Source organism: Pituophis catenifer, unplaced genomic scaffold, assembly GCF_029215685.1.
Source record: "Pituophis catenifer annectens isolate HBS135680 unplaced genomic scaffold, rPitCat1.0.hap2 SCAF_9, whole genome shotgun sequence".
NCBI classification, from domain to species: Eukaryota; Metazoa; Chordata; class Lepidosauria; order Squamata; family Colubridae; genus Pituophis; species Pituophis catenifer.
This window is the reverse complement of record NW_027256889.1, coordinates 9,304,914-9,328,800: the sequence shown is the minus strand read 5'-3', so window position 1 is coordinate 9,328,800 and position 23,887 is coordinate 9,304,914. Positions and strand designations below refer to the sequence as shown.

General features: G+C 44.1%; 1 protein-coding gene across 1 annotated transcript in view; it reads right to left on the bottom strand.

Annotated features, from left to right (window-relative positions):
• Positions 1-8,308: 8,308 nt before the first annotated feature.
• FXYD1 (FXYD domain containing ion transport regulator 1) overlaps positions 8,309-23,887 on the bottom strand; it is a 36,846-nt gene continuing 21,267 nt past the window's right edge. Inside the window, exons 4-9 of the mRNA XM_070949317.1 lie at positions 20,286-20,324; positions 18,425-18,499; positions 16,958-16,994; positions 13,919-13,968; positions 12,807-12,844; positions 8,309-10,658 (exon numbers count right to left, since the gene is read on the bottom strand). Coding sequence (XP_070805418.1) covers positions 12,822-12,844; positions 13,919-13,968; positions 16,958-16,994; positions 18,425-18,499; positions 20,286-20,324 — 224 coding nt within the window. The 3' untranslated portion in view covers positions 8,309-10,658; positions 12,807-12,821. The remainder of the gene's footprint in view (positions 10,659-12,806; positions 12,845-13,918; positions 13,969-16,957; positions 16,995-18,424; positions 18,500-20,285; positions 20,325-23,887) is intronic.

Sequence of the window (23,887 nt, the reverse complement as noted above, 5' to 3'; positions counted from 1 at the left end):
GGTGGGTTCTAATTTTTTTTTACTACCAGTTCTGTGGGTGTGGCTTATTTTGTGGGCGTGGTTTGATGGTCATGTGACAATTCTTTAAGATTTAGCAGAGGTACTGGTCTACCAGGCTTTTAACTGCTTGTAGAGCTGTACCAGTCTACCCATTTGTTTTTGGAGCGCACTGGTCTATCACCACACTACCTTTTAACACTGATCAGCTGTAGGGCAGCCCTTTGAAGCCCCACGGCAAGAGTTTAAACAGTTTTTTTCCTTCTAGCCGATCAGCTGGGACTCAGGAGGCAGTGAATAGATTGGGGGTGGGGCCAAATAAAAGGTAAGAATAATGCGGGGGGGGGGGGAGGGCCCAGCTCCTGAACAAAGAGAACCGGTTTGGTGACATCATATCATCACTGCTACCGGCTCAGCCGAACCGGGCTGAACCGAGAGCAACCCACCACTGCCAAACACGATCTGCGTATTCGCACACACAAGCAAACCTGTAGCAAAGGTAAGTGAAACCTACCCCTGCCACAAGTTCTGGAGGCAAGTTGTTCCACTGATTAATTGTTCTAACTATCAGGAAATTTCTCCTTAGTTCTAGGTTGCTTCTCTCCTTTGGTTAATTTCCATCCCTTCCTTCTTGTCCTGCCCTCGGGTGCTTCGGAGAAGAGCTTGACTCCCAGTGCCAATGTTGATGACAAACCCGGCAGTGAAGGACTCCTGCCAAGCGATCTCTTCAGCTTTGCACAGTACAATCTCCTTCCATCTTTTTTTTTTTTTTTTTTACATTTCATCACCCTCTGATTCCACTCCACACAGCCCCGTTGTTTGGCTGCCAAGAGATAACTGGAAGTCAACATCCAAGGTTGGCGATCCCAGCGCGCAGGACATAAAGGCGCACAAAATGGCATTCTCTTCCCCTTTGACGTCTTTGCAATTTTTCCATCCAAGCCAGAGTTGCACGGCGCAGCTCGAGGAGGCTGAACGAGAAACTCCCAAAGGGACTATTTATTTAAAAAGTTTAGGGAGCTACGCAATGCCTCAGCTCTCTGGGGCCAAGTGCAAGACGCAAAGTGCAACATTTAAAAAAGGAAAAGGGGAAAAAAAAACAGCTTAGGTTGTCAAAAACATTAGAGCACATGCCTTTAAGAAAAAAAATCCGTCAGGGATGCAAAGCAGAATTCAGTTTTTAGGGGTTTGTAAATACTTTGACGTGGTGGCTCAGTGGCTAAGATGCTGAGCTTGTCGATCAAAAGGTCGGTAGTTCAGTGGTTCAAATCCCTAGTGCCGCATAACGGGGTGAGCTCCCGTTACTTGCCCCAGCTTCTGCCAACCTAGCAGTTCGAAAGCACGTAAAAAATGCAAGTAGAAAAATAGGGACCACCTTTGGTGGGAAGGGAACAGCGTTCTGTGCGCCTTTGGCGTTTAGTCATGCCGGCCACATGACCACGGAGACGTCTTTGGACAGCATTGTCTCTTTGGCTTTGAAACAGAGATGAGCACTGCCCCCCAGAGTCAGGAACGACTAGCACATATGTGCGAGGGGAACCTTTACCTTAAATACTTTGAAGTATCTTATTAGTAAACCACCAGATGACATAAATCCAAAGAATTATTTTTAAAACGATCTTCACGCAATGAAGATTTTTTTCTTCAGAGATAGGAATGGCCATCAGAAGTGAGACATCTAACTAAAGATGAAACATTCAGCAGATAGCTTTGAAAGCACTCCAGGAACGTTTCATTATCCCCGATTTTAATCTCTTTCCACTCTTTAGATTTCACATTGATCAAGAGGGATTTTAAAATATCCTGCTTTATGAGAGGTAGCCCGAGCTTATTTGTCCCCTTCGGGAGCTGTTCCAAGAAGACCATCCAATGAACAGGAGGGAATTGGCTTAAAATAACTCACAGATTATTATAACGAATAGTGTTAATTGCGGAGATAATTAAGCTGTGTGCAAATCTGCTACCACAGGAGTGTGGAATTTATTGGCAAAGTGAGATCTTTGCAGCGTGCTCTTCTTCAACCACATGATCGCAGCTGTGAAGATAGCAAGGAGAGAATTTGGTCTACCTTTAGCAGGATGACTCCAATTTGAGAATAGTTCTTGGTGTTTGCTGAGTTTGATAGTTTTCCTACAAAGGTTTTATTCAATCAATCAGTCAATCAGTCAATCAATCAGAATAGGGTTGGAAGGGTCCAACCCCCTCAAGCAGGAAACCCTATACCAGCGATGGCTAACCTTTTCATCGCCGAGTGCCGAATAATGCCCCATAATGCAATGTGTGTGTGACCCCCGGGCACCCCGGACCCCCACACATGCGCATAACCCCCATGTGCACCCCCGCCCCCTGCATGCACACAAGACCCCCGCATTCACACTGTGCATGCGACCCTTGCACATGCACGCATGTGCCCCCTGTGCACCCATGTGCATCCACCCCCATGCATGCATGCATTTCTCCTGTGTGTGCCCCGCCCCCCTGCTCATGCACGGCAGAGACCTGAAAACCAGCTGGCTGGCAGGAGGCACGTGCACATGCGTGGTGGAGCTGAGCTAGGGCGACGACTCGCATGCCCGCAGAGAGGGCTCTGCATGCCACCTGTGGCACGCGTGCCATAGGTTCGCCATCACGGCCCTATACCATTTCAGACATTGCTTGGCTAGATCTGCAAACACCACCCTCCCCGGCACTGATTATGTTACCTAGCCTGGTAATGAAACCTCTAAGGCAGTGTTTCTCTATCTCTGTAACTTGAAAACGGCTGAACGTCAACTCCCAGAATTCCCCAGTCAACAAATTTAGCAAACACCAAGAAACCAACGGTTCAGGTTGGACTAGAAGACCTCCAAGGCAGTGGTGAAATGTAAAATTTATTTACTACCAGGTCTGTGGGTGTGGCTTGGTGGGGGGGGGTTAATGTGACTGGGTGGGCGTGGCCAACTTTAAAAAAAACTTTTTTAAAGCATTTTTTTTTACAACCTATTCAGGCAGATAGATTGTAAAAAATGCTTTTAAAAGGTTAAAAAAAAGGCTCTGATGATCACGCACCACAGCTGTGATCATCAGAGTCTCTTTTTTTTTTACTTTTAAAAGCATTTTTTACAACCTTTTCAGGCAAATAGGTTTACAACCTATTCGGAATCATAGCATGTTATTCTATGTGCTATGAGTCAAACCTTGAGCGACCTAAATTCTCTATCTTGGCATTTGAAAAGAGACCCTTGCACCTTATCTGAAATACTCAGACCAGGCTCAGGACCAGGCTATCTTCAAGACTGCCTTCTATCACATAGTTCCCAGCGACCGGTAAGATCCCACAGAGTCGGTCTCCTCTGGGTCCCGTCAGCTAAACAATGCCGGCTGGCGGGCCCGCAGGGGAGGGCCTTCTCTGTGGCTGCCCCGGCTTTCTGGAACCAATTACCTCCTGAAGTCCAGAACGCCCCCACCCTATTGGCCTTCCGGAAAGCAGTGAAGACCTGGCTCTTCCGGCAGGCCTGGGGCCATTGATCTCGTTATAGTGATCTTGCGAGACCCAGCCACAAATTGGAGTGTATGTGTTTTAACGTTTTAATGTTTTAATGTTTTCTTTTGCATGGGATATTATTGCATTGTTTTATTCTCTGTTGTAAGCCACCCAGAGTCCCTCGGGAGTTGGGTGGCATAGAAATGCGAAAGTTACAGCCACATTCAAAGGCTTGGAACAGTTAAAATTGTTAAGACTCCAACTCCCAGAATTCTCCAGCTAGTACCGTGTTTCCCCGAAAATAAGAGTGCGTCTTATATTAATTTTTGCTCCAAAAGACGCATTAGGGCTTATTTTCGGGTTAGGTCTTATTTTCGGGGAAAATATGGTACTAAATGCACCCATCTGGCTGACAATCTTAACTGGGGTTTATTTTAGGGGTATGGCTTATATTACGAGCATCCTGAAAAATCATGCTAGGACTTATTTTCCAGTTGGGTCTTATTTTCGGGGAAATAGGTATGTGGCTGGGTAATTCTGGCATTGAAGTCCATACATCTTAAAGATGCCGATATTGAGAAACAGTGCAGTGTGGTATATAAAGATATTCATTGGGTGAACCCTCTTTGGGGAGTATTTCATAGTCATTTAAAAGTATTCATCCAATATTTCCCCAATTACTTTGGCAACTTAAATTGCCAGAGACTCTTAACCCGTTTTAATTCTGCTGTTGCAGCTTTACATGGATGCTATAGTAGTATTTACTCTATGATTAATGTGCTTGAGGTTATCTTTCTGAAAGCAGCTTTGGGGTGGAGTTAACAAATAAAACATGATATGCTCTTTTTAAAAAATGAAAATAGAAATATTACCCAACACCATATGCTCCACAAACTATAAAATACCTCTTCATTCTCCATTTCATCTCTCAAGGAAAGGTCCACAGATAATGAAGAATATCACAAATGTTGTTTCTTATTTTAATATTCCCCGCTTGCTTTAAGGGATAATTCAGAGCTAAAGAAAATTAATTCATTGATTGAAAAGGGCAATTAGAAAGCATGACACAGCAGATTGCATAGAAACAAAAGCCCTTTCTAATATCTTCTGCTCCTTCAATAGTTCCCCGATGCCCTTTCTGATTAAAAAGTCTTATTTAATATGGGGTTGCAGTTGCACACATTTTTCATGTTGTTTGATTAGCTCCCTTCAATCATTTTGGTTGACCTTTGCAATTCCAAGGCATTTGTTCTTATTGTAGCAACTGCTCACAATGCTAATGGTTTAGTCATAATACTGCAAGTGTGGGGGAAAAGTGACATTAGGAAACACCGTTAATTGGTCAGGAGGACAGTGAAATCTAGAAAAATTCCTCCTAAACATGGTCTTTTTTCCATGCAAAAGAAAACTACAAATTTCACATATGAATCATCATAACGACCAGTGGTGGGATTCAGCCGGTTCGAGTGAACCGGTAGTTAAATTACTGGCTGGCTTCACCCCTCCCCTTCCAGTAGTCCCCACGTGCCCCATTTTGGTTCCTAGGCAAGTGTAGGGAGGCCTCCTAGGCCCAAAATGGGGCATAGGGGTGTGGTGCCCCCCCTGCAGCCTGTTTTTACTCCCAGGAGGCTTCAGGGAGGCCTACTAGGCCCAAAACAGGGCACAGGGGATGTGGCGTGGTGTGGCCCCCCAGCGGCCCGTTTTTGTTCCCAGAAGGCTGCAGGGAGGCCTCCTAGGCCCAAAATGGGGCACCAGGGGCAGCGTGTTCCCCCCCACAATCAGTTTTTGCTCCCGGGGTGTGTGCAGAAGGCCAAGTGCTGCCTGTCACACACCTGGCCACACCCACTATGGCCACGCCCACCCAGCTGGTCAATATGGCAGAGAACCAGTTGTTAAATTATTTGAATCCCACCACTGATAACGACCCCATAATCCATTGCAGGGTGGAGTCTGGGCAACAGAATGGAGCTGAGTATTTTCTGGCCGGATGCCCTTCCTGTTGCCAATGCGGAGTTTTTCCCCATTCAGATATATTCTCAGCGTGCCGAGAGAGAGAAATATCTGCCTCTCAATAGGATCAAACTCACAAGCCTCCTGATCGTGAGGTGAGAGCTTCACCTCTAAGGCACCGCACCACTCAAAATTTCACATTTAAACGATCGGCAGATTTTAATGAAAACCATGAACGGAAGCAGACGTTAAATATCAACACACAAACACACCCTTCCCCTTACATCACTTAATTTCACTGATCTTTTAATGAGCAAAAGAGAACAGGGGTGACTCCCAGAGAGGAAGCAGGGCTGAAATGAGTCCAACTAGATTCCTCGTTGGTGCACTAAGCTTGGGGAGTCATACCGGATCAAAACCAGCCTGCTACATAGCATTTTCATTTTACAAAAGGCACTTGCCCCAAGGGTCAAAGGTACAAACATATAAACCATGAGGCTTCATTCAAAAAAAAAAGCTTGATTTTTTTTGCATGGAAGATATTAATAAAGGTAGCAGGATTTGGATTGACATGGTTGTAATATACAGTCTTAAACTCACGGGATTTTGGCAGGTGAATGTTAGTTGGTGCTGCCCTCTACTGGAGAGAAGACAAACTGTCCATGGGGATTAATTAATTTAATGATCTTAAGTCAGTTTTTGGCTGCTTGAAAATGCGTGGACTTCAACTTCCAGAATTTCCCAGCCCGGTACTGTAATTCTGGGAGTTGGAAGCCCACACATCTTCAAGCAACCGAGGCCGAGAAACACTGATCCAAGACGTAATATCACCAAGGATTCCTAAGAGTGAGTCATTCAACCTTTCGCTCCACTGTCATCACTGTTAAATTAAACCCTAGCCAGATTTAGAAGAGCTGTAAACAGAGGTAAAAGATTCTGAGCCCACGTCACAGGCAGAAATCTCTCTCCTGGGATTGGAGCTATCCCTCACTGATTAGCTGCCTTCTTGACTGGAGTGGATTGCAAGCTGAAAAGGGGATTTTTAAAAGCTGGCCAGGTTTCTCTGTATAACTCTATTTAAAAAATACCCTTTTTCAGCCTGGGGTCCATCGAGATATAATTTCCTCACCAATTTCCTGAGGCAGCCAAATGTTTGTATGATACAGCAGCATCTCTAGAGGGGAGGGGGGAAGAGGGAGGGTCAAAGCAACGTAACCTAAGTCCCGCCCTTTTTGCAATGCATCACGACATCACCAGCATGTTCCAAAAGGGTGGAGCTTGTAGCACAGGGATACTTCTGTCGTGATGATGAAAGGCACCCTTGCTATGATGTCAGGGCTAAAGGCTCTTTGAAGCACCACCCTTTCTCAGAAGCTCCGCCCATTAAAGTCAGAGGGGGTGTCACAGCTTCAGGAAGCAAATACCTGCCTGGGTGCCATTATCAAGGTGGGGGCCTTCATGGGCCAGATTAATTTCTCCACCCGTGCAACACACAAATGCATACGTGGCAGTGGTGGGTTTCAAAACTTTTTTACTATCGGTTCTGTGGGTGTGGCTTGATGGGTGTGGCAGGGGAAGGATACTGTAAAATCTCCATTCCCTCCCCAATCCAGGGGAAGGATACTGCAAAATCCCCATTTCCTCCCAATCAGCTGGGACTTGGGAGGCAGAGAGAATCGATGGGGGCGGGGCCAGTCAGAATTTTTACTACTGGTTCTCCAAACTACTCAAAATTTCTGCTACGGGTTCTCCAGAACTGGTCAGAACCTGCTGAAACCCACCTCTGAATTATGTGGGCAGCAGCGTACATCAGCTGCGATGGCTAGCATGATGGCTCCAGTTTGATTATCCTTCCAAATGTAATAACTCTTAGCCAGCAGGACCAAATGCATGGCTGAAAAAAAGGCAGGAAGAGAGACCCCAAAGCCAAGCTCACATCCTTTCCACCCTCAAGCTCACCCTTTGCATCAGCTAATAATGTTGCTTACTTCTAACACGACGAAGCCCCCGTTATCCTTCTGCATTATACCTGGGACACATTTGAGGATGCTAGAGACTCCCCATTCCGGCAGCCAACAAGGACTACCAAGATTTCTGACTGCAGCACTGGTTCCAGCTATTAAAAACCACAGGCCCTTGGGGAACGGTGAAATCACTGTCAGCCTATTAAGATTGCATTATTTATCATCACTTTCCAAGAGACCAGCCTCCTCCCTCTGTCTCTCTCCCATCTCCCCTTTGAACTTTTCCTCCGTCTGGGCACAAATAGCCCTTTCATCTGAGCTCAGTGGGAAATACTGTTGTCCTCGACTGGCCACAGGGGGAAAAAAAAAACCAGAGGGAAGCTGCCTTTCCTCAGCAGATTTCTACAAAAAAAAAAAAAAAAAAAAGCTTTTTCAACCTCTTACATTGCAAAGCTTCCTCTCTAGAGCTCATCAGCTGGATGAGATCACATCCCGCAAGAAAGGATGTGCAGAAGATGGCAGGGTAATTCTCCAGCAGCAGCAAATGGGAAAGGCAACTAACTGTCTGAACGGGTGGGCTGCAGACAATCCTGGGTTTAAAAGATTCTACACATGGATATCTAAATATCCATGAGGTTTTTCTGAGGTTTTCGCGGGTGTTTGTATGTAGGTCTTTGGTTATTCGGGTTTTCTCCCGCGTAAAATTGGAGGTTTCTTGGCAACATTTCAGCGAAGTCTCATTCGTCATCTTCAGGCTGGTGTCTTCGGCTTCGTGCTTCTAGGAGCAATGTGTGTGATCGCAGCTGTTTCTTCCTTTTAACAGTTCCTTCCTTCCTCCAATTAAAAGGAAGAAACAGCTGCGATCACACACATTGCTCCTAGAAGCACGAAGCCAAAGACACCAGCCTGAAGATGACGAATGAGACTTCGTTGAAACGTTGCCAAGAAACCTCCAATTTTACATGGGAGAAAACCCGAATAACCAAAGACCTATCTATCTATCTATCTATCTATCTATCTATCTATCTATCTATCTATATTGCTAACTACCCATTCAGAAGTTAACCTAGGGGTGTCAAACACAAGGCCCCGGGCTGGATCTGGCCTGTGATGTGGTCGGATCCGGCCCATGGAGCCGTCCTGGAAAATGTAAGGAGCCTTCCTGCGTCGCTTCGGCCCGGTCTACCCAATGCAAAGAGGAAACATGCCAGCAGTTTGGGGAGTGGCGTCAAGCTGGCCACGCCCATCCAGTCTGCCACACCCAGTGAGTGGCATCAAGAAGGCCACACCCACTCAGTTAACCACACCTACCCAGTCATTGTCCCCAATACTTGTATAGGTAAACTAGAATAATATTTAGCTTCTTGCCCAGTGGTGAAATCCTCTGAAGTCTGCTACCGGTTCTGTGAGTTTGCTACTGAGTGTGCATTTGTGCGCACACGCACAGCACTAAAAAAGGAACATTTTGAAGTCTTCTGAGTCTGCAAAGGTAAGTAGAACAGCGAGGGAGGGTGGAATCCGATGTGCCACATGATTTAAATTATCTAGAAAGCAGGAAATCCGACGATTCTAGCTAATATAAAGCGCGCGTCACAGCTGATCGTCGCCCAGCTGATCATCGGAAATACCGGTTCGCCTGAACCGGTAGCATTTTTTACTACCAGTTCAGGAGAACCGATCCGAACCGGTAGCATTTTACCTGTCCTTGCCCAATGGCTGGGTTGTCAGAGCAAACTGATAGGAAAAATATCTAGTACCATCTTGCAATGGGAACAATCACCAAACTCTATCATTCTCAGTGGGCAAAATCTCCCTACCTACCTTTAAAAGCCAACTGTGCACCCGAAAATCCTGTATCAGAACTAATAGAACCATGGCTAATTAAAAAAAAAACCGTGCTAATGAACACATTATCTAATCTACCTCCATTTCTTTACACATTGATGTGGTCAATCTTATAATTAAAGATCATCTTGGAGAAGGGGCTTCTAATTGGTTGCTAGGAGTCAACACCAACTTAGTGGCCCATCATCCATCCATCCATCCACAATTTTAAGGAAAAGACACAGAGGAAAAAAACATGATTTCGGAAAGTTTCTCATCCCCTTCTAGGATTGCAATCCAGATTGGCTGTGCGATCTCAATGGCACAATCATGAACAATTAGAGAACACCAATGAAATAGCGCCTTATGCCGGGGTGGGCTTTTCTTTGGCGATAAGGAAAAACATTCAGGATCTCTCTCTCTTTGTTGTTTTTAGAACTACCCATGTTTCCCCAAAAATAAGACCCTGTCTTATATTTTTTTGAACCCCGAAATAAGCGCTTGGCCTTATTTTTGGGGAGCTCTTATTATTTTGGGGCGCGTGGAACAAGACGGGGCTCCTCTTGCCATCTTACCTGATTACCAGCTCTGTCTCCCTAACCCTAACCAGAGGAAATGGCAGGGACTGCTGCGCATGCGGTGAAATATTTTTGGGGAGGGCTTATTTTAGTGCATGCGCTCAAAAGCCCGATTGGGCTTATTATCGGGAAGGTCTTATTTTTGGGAAAACATGCAGTGGTGGGATTCAAGTAATTTAACAACCGGTTCTCTGCCCTAATGATTTCTTCCAACAACCACTTTGCCAAACTGCTCAGAAAATTAACAACCGGTTCTCCCGAAGTGGTACGAACCGGCTGAATCCCACCACTGGAAACTGAATCCCACCACTGGTATTGCTTTGGTGGGAGCCCCAAATTGATCTCATGATAGCAATCATGGTTAGTTCTGAACGGGAGACCATTTGTGAAACCGAGGATGGTATACTAGATTGAAAACTTGAGCAACCAGCAAACCACGACTTCTCTAAAGCTGCCGAGAGAACTGCACGGGATGCAGCCACCAGGAGAAGGACTTGACTGAAGGGGTTTTTATTTATCCAGAAGCCCAAGAAGAGCTTTTTAAAGGGGAAGAGCTCAGACAGGGCCCTGCTGTAAAAGCAGCTTGAGCTGAGCTCAGGAGTTAGGATCCTTCATGGTCACTAGAACTCGGCTGAAGGCCAATGGTTAGAAGGCTGCCCTCCCTCTCTGAGAAGCAGTGGACTTCAAGCAGCAAGCCAAAACAGAAGGGGAAGGTCTTGGTAAGGGGGTTCAGTTGGGTTTGGGATGACCCCAGAGGCAACCAGTTCTGGAATTCACTGGAGTTGTGGCAAGCAATGGGGCCTTGCTGGGAGGACTAAGGCCAGGCAGAACAAAGGAGGAGAGTGCTCCAGATCCAGGAGGAGGAGAAGGATATACAGCTACCTAGGAGAAGAGGAGAAAAGGAAAGCAGTGAGGCACAGTGGAGAAAGTTGACATTCAAATAAAAAAGGAAGAAGCTCAAGACCCAAAGTGACCTGTGATGAGACCCCAGTTCCAGCCAGATAATAGCAATAGCACTTAGACTCATATACCGCTTCATAGTGCTTTATAGAATCTCTCTAAGCAGTTTACAGAGTCAGCCTATTGGCCCCAACAATCTGGGTCCTCATTTTACCCACCTCGGAAGGATGGAAGGCTGAGTCAACCTTGAGCCTGGTGAGATTCGATCTGCCAAACTGCTGGCAGTCGGTGATCAGCAGAAGTAGTCTGCAATACTGCACTCTAACCACTGCGCCACCGTGAATTTATCATGGTTATGAATGCCATCTTGCTGTTGGAGTTATCCTCACTTGTTTTCCAGATTTATTCAAAACATCACAGTTGCCAGTCCTTTTTCAGCTTAAACTCCTGGTCCAATATTACTTCAACTTTGGCTCTCTTACAATTCAGACCCAGAACAACACACAGCTTAGTGCTGCAATCCATCCTGAACCTGCTTTTATTTATTTTTACCACTCTCCACTGGCTGGCTCTTAGACAGAGGCCTCCATTTCATGTCCCAGCATGACCCACATGGAACAAATACGATGTCGCTTTGGACAGGTTCGCATGTGCACACACACAATTTAAAGTTTGGCAGTTTGCAGCTGAAAAGGGCGACTCCAGATGGAGCCTACGAGACCCAGTTCTCCACCTGGTAGATGATGGCTTTGCTCTCCACATCTCATACAGATCCTTTTGTACAATTCCTCACCCAGTTTTGAAAATGAGAATCGAGCAGTTGCAGTGAGAGCCTGGTTTTTTCCTGTTTAAATCCTTGGCACAATTGTGGGAATGTGTCAGCTGATGGGCTTGGACCTTCAACCCCATTGCAGGCTTAATTTTTACTTCATTATTGCTGAGGTCATAAAATGGCATACCTACCCCAGAGGTCCAAAAGAAGATAATCCTGAAAATTAAAACAAGCCAATCTTTTTTATCCCCAAAATAAGAAATTTAGACAGGGGAAAAAAAACTGGTCTTGCCTGCCTCCAAATGTCATGTTATCAAGAAAACAAGATGCCCAGGGGTGAAATCCTACCGGTTCGGACTGGTTCGGGCGAACCGCTACAGATTATTAGCATCAGTTTGCCGAACTGGTAGTAATCACCCCTCGTTGGCCCCACCCACTCCCGGCCAGTCGCCGCTCACCTCTTCCGGCCGCTCGATATTCCACAGAATTCAATGTTAAATGCAGCAGAGAGAATGCTAACTTTTCTCCCTCCATTCAGAACGGAGCTGCTGCAGCCTGTCCCTTTAAGGTAGTCCCCAGGAGGGAGGGGGCCCGGAGGGAACCATAAAGGGAGCAGCAGCTCCATTCTGAATGGAGGGAGAAAAGTTAGCATTCTCTCTGCCACAGAATTCAATGTTAAATGCAGCGGAGAGAATGCTAACTTTTCTCCCTCCATTCAGAACGGAGCTGCTGCAGCCTGTCCCTTTTAAGGTACTCCCCAGGAGGGAGGGGGACGGGGGGGGAGCACCTGGAATGGAGCCATTTTTGTGAAAGGCAGGAAAATGGGGAAGGGGATTTTCCTACCTGTCATCCATTCCTCAATCTCAGCACAAACTGAGGGAAGGATGGTAGGCAGGAATATTCCCCTCCCCATTTTCCTGCCATTCGCGACAAGGAGTGGCTGGGAGGGGAGGGGCCCGTGAGGAGCCCCTCGATGTGAGTGAAGTTGAGTTGGCCACGCCCACCCAGTCACATGACCTCCCCCCCAACAAGCCACACCCACAGAACCGGTAGGGGAATTTTTTTAATTTCACCACTGAAGACGCCCCTCCTTTTTTAAACAGATGAGTTATTTATAACAAACAAAACCCAAACAAAGCTAGCTTTCCTTTTAAAATCAATATAGTATCTGCATGAACAAGCCCTCTGTTCTCGAGACCATTTAGATCTTACAGGAGAAGAGAAAGGGGGAACTAAATGTTGCATTTTGCAGAGAGCAACGAAGGCGACAATCGATGGTAAAAACCACAAGAGTGAAGTGAATCAAACTGAGGTTAGATCACAAGAATCATTTTTCATTTAATCTGCAAGCAACTCACCAGTTCCGATGTCTTCTATCTCATCCTTGTGGATAAACCTAGTGAGAATTATATAAAAAAAAAAGTCTGATTTTTTTAAAAAAGGCCTTTCCCTGAAGCGATTTATTCTCTCCTTCAGCAAACACACTTTAAGCTAAAACAGCCTGTTTCCTCCGGTATCTGTTTATATACCCAAACAGTTTTAAAAATCATCTTGGTTCTGAATGCCAGATGCAGCAAATATAAATAGGCAACCATTTCATCATCGGTAGAAGATTTCTAATTTCCACTGCCCAGCTCCATGCTGTCCCAAAGGTACCCCTCATTTGAAAACTGCGCACTGCACAAATTAATCATCCTTTTAAAGGACATCTAAGAGATCAGAGATTTCCTTGCATATTACCATACTTAATGCAGGCCTATGATGATATTAAGAAGAGATTGGATAATCCATTTGTCCAAAATGGTATAGGGTTTCCTGCCTAAGTAGGGGTTGGACTAGAAGACCTCAAAGGTCCCTTCCAACTATTCTATTTTCTATTCTATTCTATTCTATTCTATTCTATTCTATTCTATTCTATTCTATTCTATTCTATTCTATTCTTTTATATATATATATATATGCCGCCCTTCTCCGGAGACTCAGGGCGGCTTACAATGCGTTAAGCAATAGCCTTCATTCTTTTGTATATTTATACAAAGTCAGCTTATTGCCCCCACAAACTGGGTCCTCATTTTACCCACCTTAGAAAGGATGGAAGGCTGAGTCGACCTTGAGCCTGGTGAGAATTGAACTCGCATTAATTGCAGGCATCTGGATGTTAAATGCTGCCTTAGGAGGCATTAGCCTCCTACGCCACTCAGGCTCTTTTTTTTTCTATTCTATTCTATTCTATTCTATTCTATTCTATTCTATTCTATTCTATTCTATTCTATTCTATTCTATTCGCAAGCTCAGTTTTCTTTCTCTTGTTCCCTTTGCTTAAGTTAGAGTTGGGCAGCAATAATCCTTTGAAATAAATATATATAAAAATAATCATTTTTAAAAAGTTCCCTAGCCCAGGAAATGTTCTCCCCAGGAGAAAAGGGAAACGGGGGGGGGGGGGTGGATGTAGCCACAGGTTGGCTCTTACGCCGGATTGAGCTGCGCAGAGTTCCTTCCTCTTCATCCGGTTCTCCAGTCCTGGGGACAAAACCAAACCGTCACACTGGGTTTCCACCACTTGAACTACCATCATAGCAGCCAGTGAAAACTTTTTGCATGCAGAACAGATTTAGAGCATTAACTTGTAATGTATTCCGTACACTATAAACCCTTAGAACAGTGATGGGAAAAGGGAGCATGCGTGTGTCTGGGCCGCAACCCAGAAGAGAAGCTGTCCAGGGCGCATGCGCGTTTCCGAAAACGAACTTCCGGTTTCAGCTACTGAACTTCCTGTTTCAGTCAGCTACTCTTCCGGGTTTCTGACACGCATGCTCACGCAACGATCAGCTGACCGGCATGCATGCTCACGTGGGAAAATGGAAGAGCCTTGGTAGTACAGTGGTCTAAGGCACCCTGTTATTAAGCTGGTTATTAAGATCAGATGCCTGCAATTACTGCAGGTTCGAATCTTGCCAAGGCTCAAGGTTGACTCAGCCTTCCATCCTTTCTAAGGTAGGTAAATTGAGGACCCAGTTTGTGGGGGCAATAAGCTGACTTTGTATAAATATACAAAAGAATGAAGGCTATTGCTTAGCGCATTGTAAGCCGCCCTGAGTCTCCGGAGAAGGGCAGCATATAAATCAAATTAAAAAAAAAAACCAGCTAAAAGATCGTCTAGCTTCCGGCACTGCTGCATGCAAAAAGGCCGGCTGATCGTCACGCACGCATGCGCACCAGAAACCCGGAAGAGGAATGGGCGACGCCACGGGTGCCAGGCGACACGGCTCTGTGTGCCACTTCGGGCACGCGTGCCGTAGGTTCGCCATTGCGGCCCTAGAAGCTCCGCAGCTCCTATCTTTACAGTATTTTCCCCCCTTTTAAAGAACTGTTTCAGCTGATTGTAAAAACGGCGGGTGTGTCCAAGCGTGGCAACTTTAAGATTTGGGGACTTCAACTCCCAGAATTCCCCAGCTAGCATGAGTGGAATTCTGGGGAGTCGAAGTCTAACGCATCTTAAAAGTTGCCAAGCTTGGATACCCCTGTTGTAAACCACTGCGCTATGAGAGCTGAGGAAGCTTCTGGGATGAGAAGTGCAACGTCTTTGAAGAAAAAACCACAGTCCAGTTGCCTCTTGAAAGAAAGAAGAAGAAGAAGAAGAAACATCTTTGGGACATCAAATTTGGCCCCTTGCAAACAGACACCCGAAGAACTTAGTAATGTTAGAAATTGGCATGTTGAGTTCTTTATTTTTCCTCTCTTGCGCTGCATTCTTTTGTGCCGTGTATTTAGCCAGAGTAAGGCTGAAAATCTTGCCTTGATAAATCATTGGAATGCAACGTGCTGGGAATTGTACTGGCTGAAGAGAGAGGCAGAGTTATCAATGCAGGCGGCTCAGCGATGATGTCACTGGGTGCGGGACTTGTACAGGCATAGAAAGTGTTCAGGATTTTTTAAATATATATAAAAGCTATGCTACAGCGCCCCCTGCTGACATCCAAAAGGAATGATGATTCTGCATACCAAAGGTAATGATAAACTATATATATATAATAAGGTCAAATCTGAATGTGCAAATGGGGTGCAGTAAAATGCCGCAGTGGGAATTCTTGCCTTCCCTCCCTCCAAGCACCGTGTTGTTTGTGTGCTTCATTCATACAAGAGAAACATCCCCAGCTGTAAAAAATGGCCAACCCATTCTGCTACTCATGCCTTGTACTGCCAGCAAAAGAAGTCACATTAAAATATATGCAGTCCTCATTTAACAATTGTCCCGTTCAAAGACCATTTAAAGCAGTGTTTCTCAACTTTGGAAGCTTGAAGATGGGTGGACTTCAACTCAGAATCCCCCAGCCAGCGCTGCTGGCTGGGGGATTCTGGGAGTTGAAATCCACCCATCTTCAAACTTCCAAGGTTGAGAAACACTGATTTAAAGTTATGACAGTGCTAAAAAAATACTTCTATGACTGAGGCTTGTATTTACAACCGTCACAGTCCCTCAGCCACACAATCACTATTATAGCCAGTACGGAATAGAATAGAATAGAATGGAATGGAATGGAATGGAATGGAATGGAATGGAATGGAATGGAATGGAATGGAATGGAATAGAATAGAATAGAATAGAATAGAATAGAATAGAATAGAATAGAATAGAATAGAATAGAATAGAATAGAATAGAATAGAATAGAATAGGAATTCTTTATTGGCCAAATGTGATTGGACACACAAGGAATTTGTCTTCGGTGCATAAGCTCTCAGTGTACAGAAACAATACATTCAGAATTTGTATCATTTCTGGGTTGATTGAGATATCTGGACATCATTGTGGTTCGTCCTGGACACTTACAAGCTTTTCCCAACTTGGTACCCTCCAAAATATCTGCAATTACAGCAGAGTTACCTCTGAAGGATACCAGATGCGAGAAAACTGCTGTAGATTCAATTGCTTATATGACAACCAAAATTAGCCAGGGTGCTGATTAAACAGCCGTTCTCTTGAAACAATCTGTGATACTCTTTTCTTCCCAATTTTCACAACTCTTATTTGCTGCTAGCCCCACACCACTTCCAAATCTCCATTTTATGGTGTATCATCTGAATATTTCTACAAGGGTCAAAATTAAAAGCTCATTTATGGGGTAATTATCGACATCATGCTTACAAGTTAACCTTCTAATGCCCCGTCTCTCTCCCTGCTTCCAATCCCGGCATCCCAGAAAGAAAGCAATTATCAGCAGATGTATTAATTCAGAGAATGAATCATTGTGCTGGCCAGATTCTTCCCCAGCAGGGAGATAAAAGAAAATGGAAATAAAAGGGAATACAGAAGAAGAAGACGCAGGGCGTTTCAACAGTCTCCAAATAATTAAGATATTCGAACCACATCAAAAAACATGCAAAACTACATCATGCTATTTGGCTCCCCCCCCTTTTTTTTTTATACTGTCCTTCTTCGTCCATTTGAAACAACTCGTATAACCACAGTTCCACATCCCCTCCAAATTAACTTTATGAGATGATTTTTACCTTTGCTGCTGGTTGAACTTGCAACGGCAGTGCCGGCCTAGGAAAGAAAGAGATGAAGAAAAGTTGAGCAAGGACCCGAAAAGAATCTGAGCAGGGATGAGGGGTTTTTGGTGAGAAGCACTATTTAACAGAATAACAGATGTTGGAAAGGACCTTGGAGGTCTTATAGTCCAACTCTCTGCTCAAGCAGGTGATCCTATATCCTTCTGGACAAATGGCTATCCAATCTCTTAAAAATCTCTGTGTTGGAGCACCTAGAACTTCTAGAGGCAAGCTATTCCACTGATTAATTGTTCTCACTGTCAGGATATTTCTCCTTACTTCTAGATTGGTTCTCTCCTTGGTTAGTTTTCATCCATTACTTCTTACCCTGCCTTCAGTTGCTTTGAATCAGAGCAGAGGAGAGCCTGTAGCAGAGAAGGCCTCAGACCACAATGCCAATACAATGCTCTCCAACTTCCATTCCCTGACACAAGGAAGAGGGTTCTGCTAGTCCATAGTAGGAATCTGGAGCACCTTTTCAGAGTAGAGTAGAGTAGAGTAGAGTAGAGTAGAGTAGAATAGAATAGAATAGAATAGAATAGAATAGAATAGAATAGAATAGAATAGAATAGAATAGAATAGAATAGAATAGAATAGAATAGTTGGAAGGGACCTTGGAGGTCTTCTAGTCCAACCCCCTGCTTAGGCAGGAAACCCTACACCACTTCAGACAAATAGTTATCCAACATCATCTTAAAAACTTCCAATGTTGGAGCATTCACAACTTCTGGAGGCAAGTTGTTCCACTGATTAATTGTTCTAACTGTCAGGAAATTTCTCCTTAGTTCTAGGTTGCTTCTTTCCTTGATTAGTTTCCACCCATTGCTTCTTGTCCTGCCTTCAGGTGCTTTGGAGAATAGCTTGACTCCCTCTTCTTTGGGGCAGCCCCTGAGATAACAGAACACTGCTATCAGGTCTCCCCTAGTCCTTCTTTTCATTAAACTAGACATACCCAGTTCCTGCAACCGTTCTTCATATGTTTTAGCCACCAGTCCCCTCATCATCTTTGCTGCTCTTCTCTGCACTCTTTCTAGAGTCTCCACATCTTTTTTATATTGTGGTGGGCAAAACTGAATGCAGTATTCCAAGTGTGGCCTTACCAAGGCATTATAAAGTGGTATTAACACTTCACGTGATCTTGATTCTATCCCTCTGGTTTTCTAGTTTTCAGGAAAACCAAAAAAATAAGTCTTAAAGTGGCCAATGTTGGAAACCCCTGATCTATGACACATTTTATTTTACGGGCAGAAGTCCTGGATCCCACAGTGCAATAGTTGGGTTCAGACACAAGAGAGAAGCCGGACTCAACCAAATTACACCAGTGCTTTCCATGATGTATGAACACACTCGGTATACTTCAAGGGTTTTCTGAACCCAACCCACTAATCCCCAATCCTGGCCAACCACTGGATGGTAGCTACTCACTAAGAATAATCAGGATGCCCATCAGAAACAGGACAACTGCAAACACCAAGCCTCCAACTCTCAGCGAGTAGTAATCTGGTGTGAGGGGAAAAAAATGAGTTTGTCATGCAAGGAATAGAAAATAGCCAGGATTTAGAACAAAGAACCCTATTTCTACAGGCCTAAAACCCACGGAAGGGGTGAAGCACGGTCCACCCATCCCTGGGCCAACAGAAAATTATTTTACTTCCATCACTGATCCCTCTCCTTCCTGCTTTATGAGCTCCAAGAGGAAGACTATGTCCATAGTCGAGCACATGTATTACCATGGTTTTATTATGTTGCGATTGTCTGCAAATGGAGAGCCAGCATGGTGTAGTGGTTAAGGTGCTGGCCTAGAAACCAAGAGACTGTGAGTTCTAGTCCTGCCTTAGGCAGGAAAGCTAGCTGGGTCACTTTGGGCTAATCACCAGGAGACTGAGAATTCTAGTCCCATCTTCAACATGAAAGCTGGTTGGGTGACTTTGGGCCAACCACCAGGAGATTGAGAATTCTAGTCCCATCTTCAGCATGAAAGCTGGTTGGGTGACTTTGAGCCAATCACCAGGAGACTGAGAATTCTAGTCCCATCTTCAGCATGAAAGCTGGTTGGGTGACTTTGAGCCAATCATCAGGAGACTGAGAATTCTAGTCCCATCTTCAGCATGAAAGCTAGCTGGGTGACTTTGAGCCAATCACCGAGAAACTGAGAATTCTACTCCCGTCTTAGGCAATGAAAGGCAGCTGGGCGCGGTCCCTTTCCCTCAACCCAACCCACTTCGCAGAGTTGTTATCGTGTGAAAAATACGAGGAGGAAGGAGTATCAGATAGGTTCACTGCCTTGAGTGATCCCACAAAGGTGGGATAAATAATAATAATAATAATAATAATCATAATAATCATAATAATCATAATAATCATAATAATCATAATAATCATAATAATCATAATAATAATAATCATAATAATAATAATAAAGAACAAGTGGATTCCAGAGATATTCTACTTCAATTCCAAATCAGCAAATTATTGTGGACATCTTCTCCCACTTATCTTCCTCAGGGGTGGGCTGCTGGGGGTTCGCAGGGGTTCAGAAGAACCTCTAGCTAAGATTCTGTGCAGTTCAGAGAACCCCCAAATCCCACTCCTGGCTGGCCCTGCCCTGCCCCTCCCAGGAGTCCCCACGTGGCCCTTTTTGGATGCAGGTCAGTGTAGGGCGCGCACGGAGGCTCAGGGAGGGTGAAAAATGGGCCTACCGGAAGTTCGGGAAGGCCGGAAATGGGCTCCAGAGGGCCTCCGGAGCCCGGGGAGGCTGTTTTTGCCCTCCTGGAGGCTCGAGGAAAGCCTCCGGAGCCTGGGGAGGACAAAAACACCCCCCCACATGGTGCAGGAGGCCGACTAGGCCACACCCACCATGGCCACACCCACCCAGCAACCGGGCAGAGAACCCCTTGAATTTTTGAGGTGATCTTCCTCTACGTTGTTGTCCCATTAACTTCACAAAGCAAGAAGGGAAGGGTGGGAAAGGAACACAAAGGCATTTCCTTACTTTTGCATCCAAAGATCTAATACCGGCTTTTAAGCCAGAGGCCAGGTGGGAGTTTTTTTCAAAGAAAGCCCAAAGAAAAGGGATCCTTCAATCTAAAGCATTATTGTGGCCCTCAGAATCATCTGCCTGTTTCCAAATTAAATAAAAACAGAGGAATCCTTCTGAGTTGTTTGGGTTTGTTTGTTTTTTTTTTTTTTTCTTTTTCCTGTGCTTTGTTTCCTAACTCTGCCGGTTGTAGCAATTTGCATTGGCTCCCAAAGGCCCCAGACAAGCTTTCAGGAATGATTAACTTACCATACTTGAAGGGGTCATGAGGCTGATCCTTGAGGGACTCTGAAAGATGAACATAGAGCAGGAGGTGAATTATGAAAGACCCAGAGACAGCCTTAACTCTGCTCCCCAACTGGTTAAGGCGAGGGAGCTGTCATCAAGATTAGAAAAATAGACAAGATAAACAGCAAAAAAAAGTAAATAAATAAAGATTATTGATTTTTCTAATCTTGATTAGAAAAAAAAAAGAGTAAAAAGTTTATTTGTTTTAGCTCCTTTGAAACCCAGCAGGACATATGTTTAATCTCTAAGGCTTCCACCATGAGCAAATACTATAAGAACTAAAACATTTTTTTCTACACAAACCCACCCGATTATTATGTTCTTCATTTTCTCCTAATGCCAATCTGGCAGAGTGGATGTTGCATGCCTCACCTCTTAAATCAGTGTTGTTTCCCAACCCTTGGCAACCAACCTTATGTGGACTTCAACTCCCAGAATTCCCCAGCCATCCTGAGTGGCTGGGGAAATTCTGGGAGTTGAAGTCCACTTACCGGTAACTTAAAAGTTGCCAAGGTTGGGGAAAACTGTTTTAAATCGTTGTATAGAACTCAGCATTTAAACCAGGACATCTATTCATGCAATTGTGGTCATAAATCAAGGACTATCTGTATTCATTTCTTATTTATTTTTAAAAGCTTCATCTTGCCTACTGTATATGTTTTAGATCTATTCATTTCTGTCTATATTTATATGTATATAAGAGCTGTGGTGGTGCAGTGGTTAGAATGGAATAGAATAGAATAGAATAGAATAGAATAGAATAGAATAGAATAGAATAGAATAGAATAACAGAGTTGGAAGGGACCTCAGAGGTCTTCTAGTCCAACCCCCTGCTTAGGCAGGAAACCCTACATCACTTCAGACAAATGGTTATCCAACATCTTCTTAAAAACTTCCAGTGTTGGAGCATTCACAACTTCTGGAGGCAAGTTGTTCCACTGATTAATTGTTCTAACTGTCAGGAAAATTCTCCTTAGTTCTAAGTTGCTTCTCTCCTTGATTAGTTTCCACCCATTGCTTCTTGTCCTGCCCTCAGGTGCTTTGGAGAATAGTTTGACTCCTTCTTCTTTGTGGCAGCCCTTGAGATATTGGAAGACTGCTATCATGTCTCCCCTAGTCCTTCTTTTCATTAAACTAGACATACCCAGTTCCTGCAACCGTTGTTCCTATGTTTGAGCCTCCAGTCCCCTAATCATCTTGGTTGCTCTTCTCTGCACTCTTTCTAGAGTCTCAACATCTTTTTTACATTGTACTGCAGGCTAATTCTGCTGACTGCCAACTGCCAGCAGTTCAGGAGTTCGATTCTGATCGGCTCAAGATTGATTCAGCTTTCTATCCTTCTGAGGTTGGTAAAATGAGGACCCAGATTGTTGGGGGCAAGAGGTTGACTCTGTTAACTGCTTAGAGAGGGCTGCAAAGCACTGTGAAATGGTATATAAGTCTAAGTGCTATTGCTATTTTTCTCCCCTCATACTGTGGGCTGATATATTTTATTATTTTACAACTGATCGCTGTTCTTCAGACGTTTTTCTTTTCAACTGTTTCAAAGCTGAAGAACAGGTACCACTTTCATGTACGTTGCCTTTTCATATGTTCCATTGACTTATTCATCAGAAACAAATGTCTCGCCACTGGAGAACAGAGAAGGCTGGTGAACACATGGAGTTCTTCCTCTGTTCTAGTGAAGGGAAGTCAAAAGCAGTGCTGAAGTCAGCCGCTGTAAATAAATACTTGAAACGAGATCTCATGCTTGTTTTATTGACATGTAGCTCTGTTCAGCCCCTTTTATGATAGCTGGGGTGCAACTAACTCTGGATAAATTGGTTTTAACTCATGGCATCATTTTAATGTACATGTTTGGCTCAGTGCTTAACGCATTGTAAGCCGCCCTGAGTCTCCGGAGAAGGGCGGCATATAAATAAAATTAAACAATAAAATAAAAAAGTGACTGGATTCAACTCATTGATCTAATTTGTAAGAGTTTGGTTGGATTAGCACTGGATTTCCCAACTTTGTCACCTTCTATCTAAACTGAAGATGTTACCTTAATGGGTAATAAAACGTTTGCAAGCAAACCACCAAATCCAGAAAGCACAGAGGGCTCCGCAATTCAACCTTGACCTACAGATATTCTTTTCCATTGGTTCTAAATGTGTGCTTCTCAGTTCTTAGCAACAAGCATGTTAGCAGGGAATCCTGGGAATTGAAGTCTACACATCTGGGAATTGAAGTCTACAAATTCCAGAAGTTGTAAATGCTCCAACACTGGAAGTTTTTAAGAAGAGATTAGATAATCTGAAATGGTATAGGGCAGTGATGGCGAACCTTTTCGGCATCGGATGCCCAAACTGGAACATGTGTGCATGTGTGTGCATGTGCGCACGCCGGCACTGGAAACCCAGAGACCAGCTGGCTGGTGAAAGCATGCCTGTTTTTTAGGCGTTTTGGGGCCATTTTCAGGTAGGGTTGCTAGGTCTGCTTCCAAAAAATAGCGGGGGGGGGGGGTGGTAAGTAGTAAAAAAATAAAAAAAAATTACAATTAAATTATATATTTTCTTACAAACATTTTAACACGTATTAAAATAATCACTTCAAAACTTTACTTAAAATTCAAAACATCAAATATATTATAATAATATGTAAAATATTAAATTACATTTTACTTTGCTGTATTTTTTATTTGACTGCGCAGCTTTGATCAATTCTTTGGGTTTAAGGAATAATTCTTTAATTTCACTACAACGTTGAGAAATATTAAAAAATATACAATCATAAAGCTTTTGAATAAAAAAAAAGTCCACTATTTTGTGAAAAAAAATAGTGAACATAATGTGAAAAAAGCGGACTGTCCGCTCAAATAGTGGACACCTGGCAACCTTATTTTCAGGGCTGTTTTTGGCCCAGAAAATGGCCCAAAAATGGCCTGAAAACACCCAAAAAGCAGCCTAAAAATATCCAGGAAAATGACCTGTTTTCTGGGCATTTTTCGGGCCATTTTCCAGGCATTTTTCTGGACGAAAATGGCCTGAAAATGGCCAAAAAACTGCCTAAAAACAGGCCGGAAAATGCCTAAAAACAGCCTGGAAAAGAACCCAGAAAATGGCCCCAAAATGGCCCTGGAAAACAGCCTGGTTTTCTAGAAACCAGAAGAGCCGTGGGCAACGGTGCGCATGTCCACAGAGAGGGCTCTGCGTGCCACCTCTGGCACGCGTGCCATAAGTTCGCCATTACGGGTATAGGGTTTCCTGCCTAGGCAGGGGGTTGGACTAGAAGACCTCCAAGGTCCCTTCCAACTCTGTTTTTCTATTCTATTTCTATTATTTCTATTTCTATTTCTATTTCTATTTTTATTTTTATTTCTATTATTCCTATTCCTATTCCTATTCCTATTCCTATTCCTATTCCTATTCCTATTCCTATTCCATTCCGACCCAGATTGTTGAGGTCAATATACTGATTCTGTAAACCGTTTAGAGAGAGCTGTAAAAGCACTATGAAGCGGTATATAATTGCTATTGCTATTCCATTCCCTCTAAAAGTTGACAAAGTTGAATACACTGACT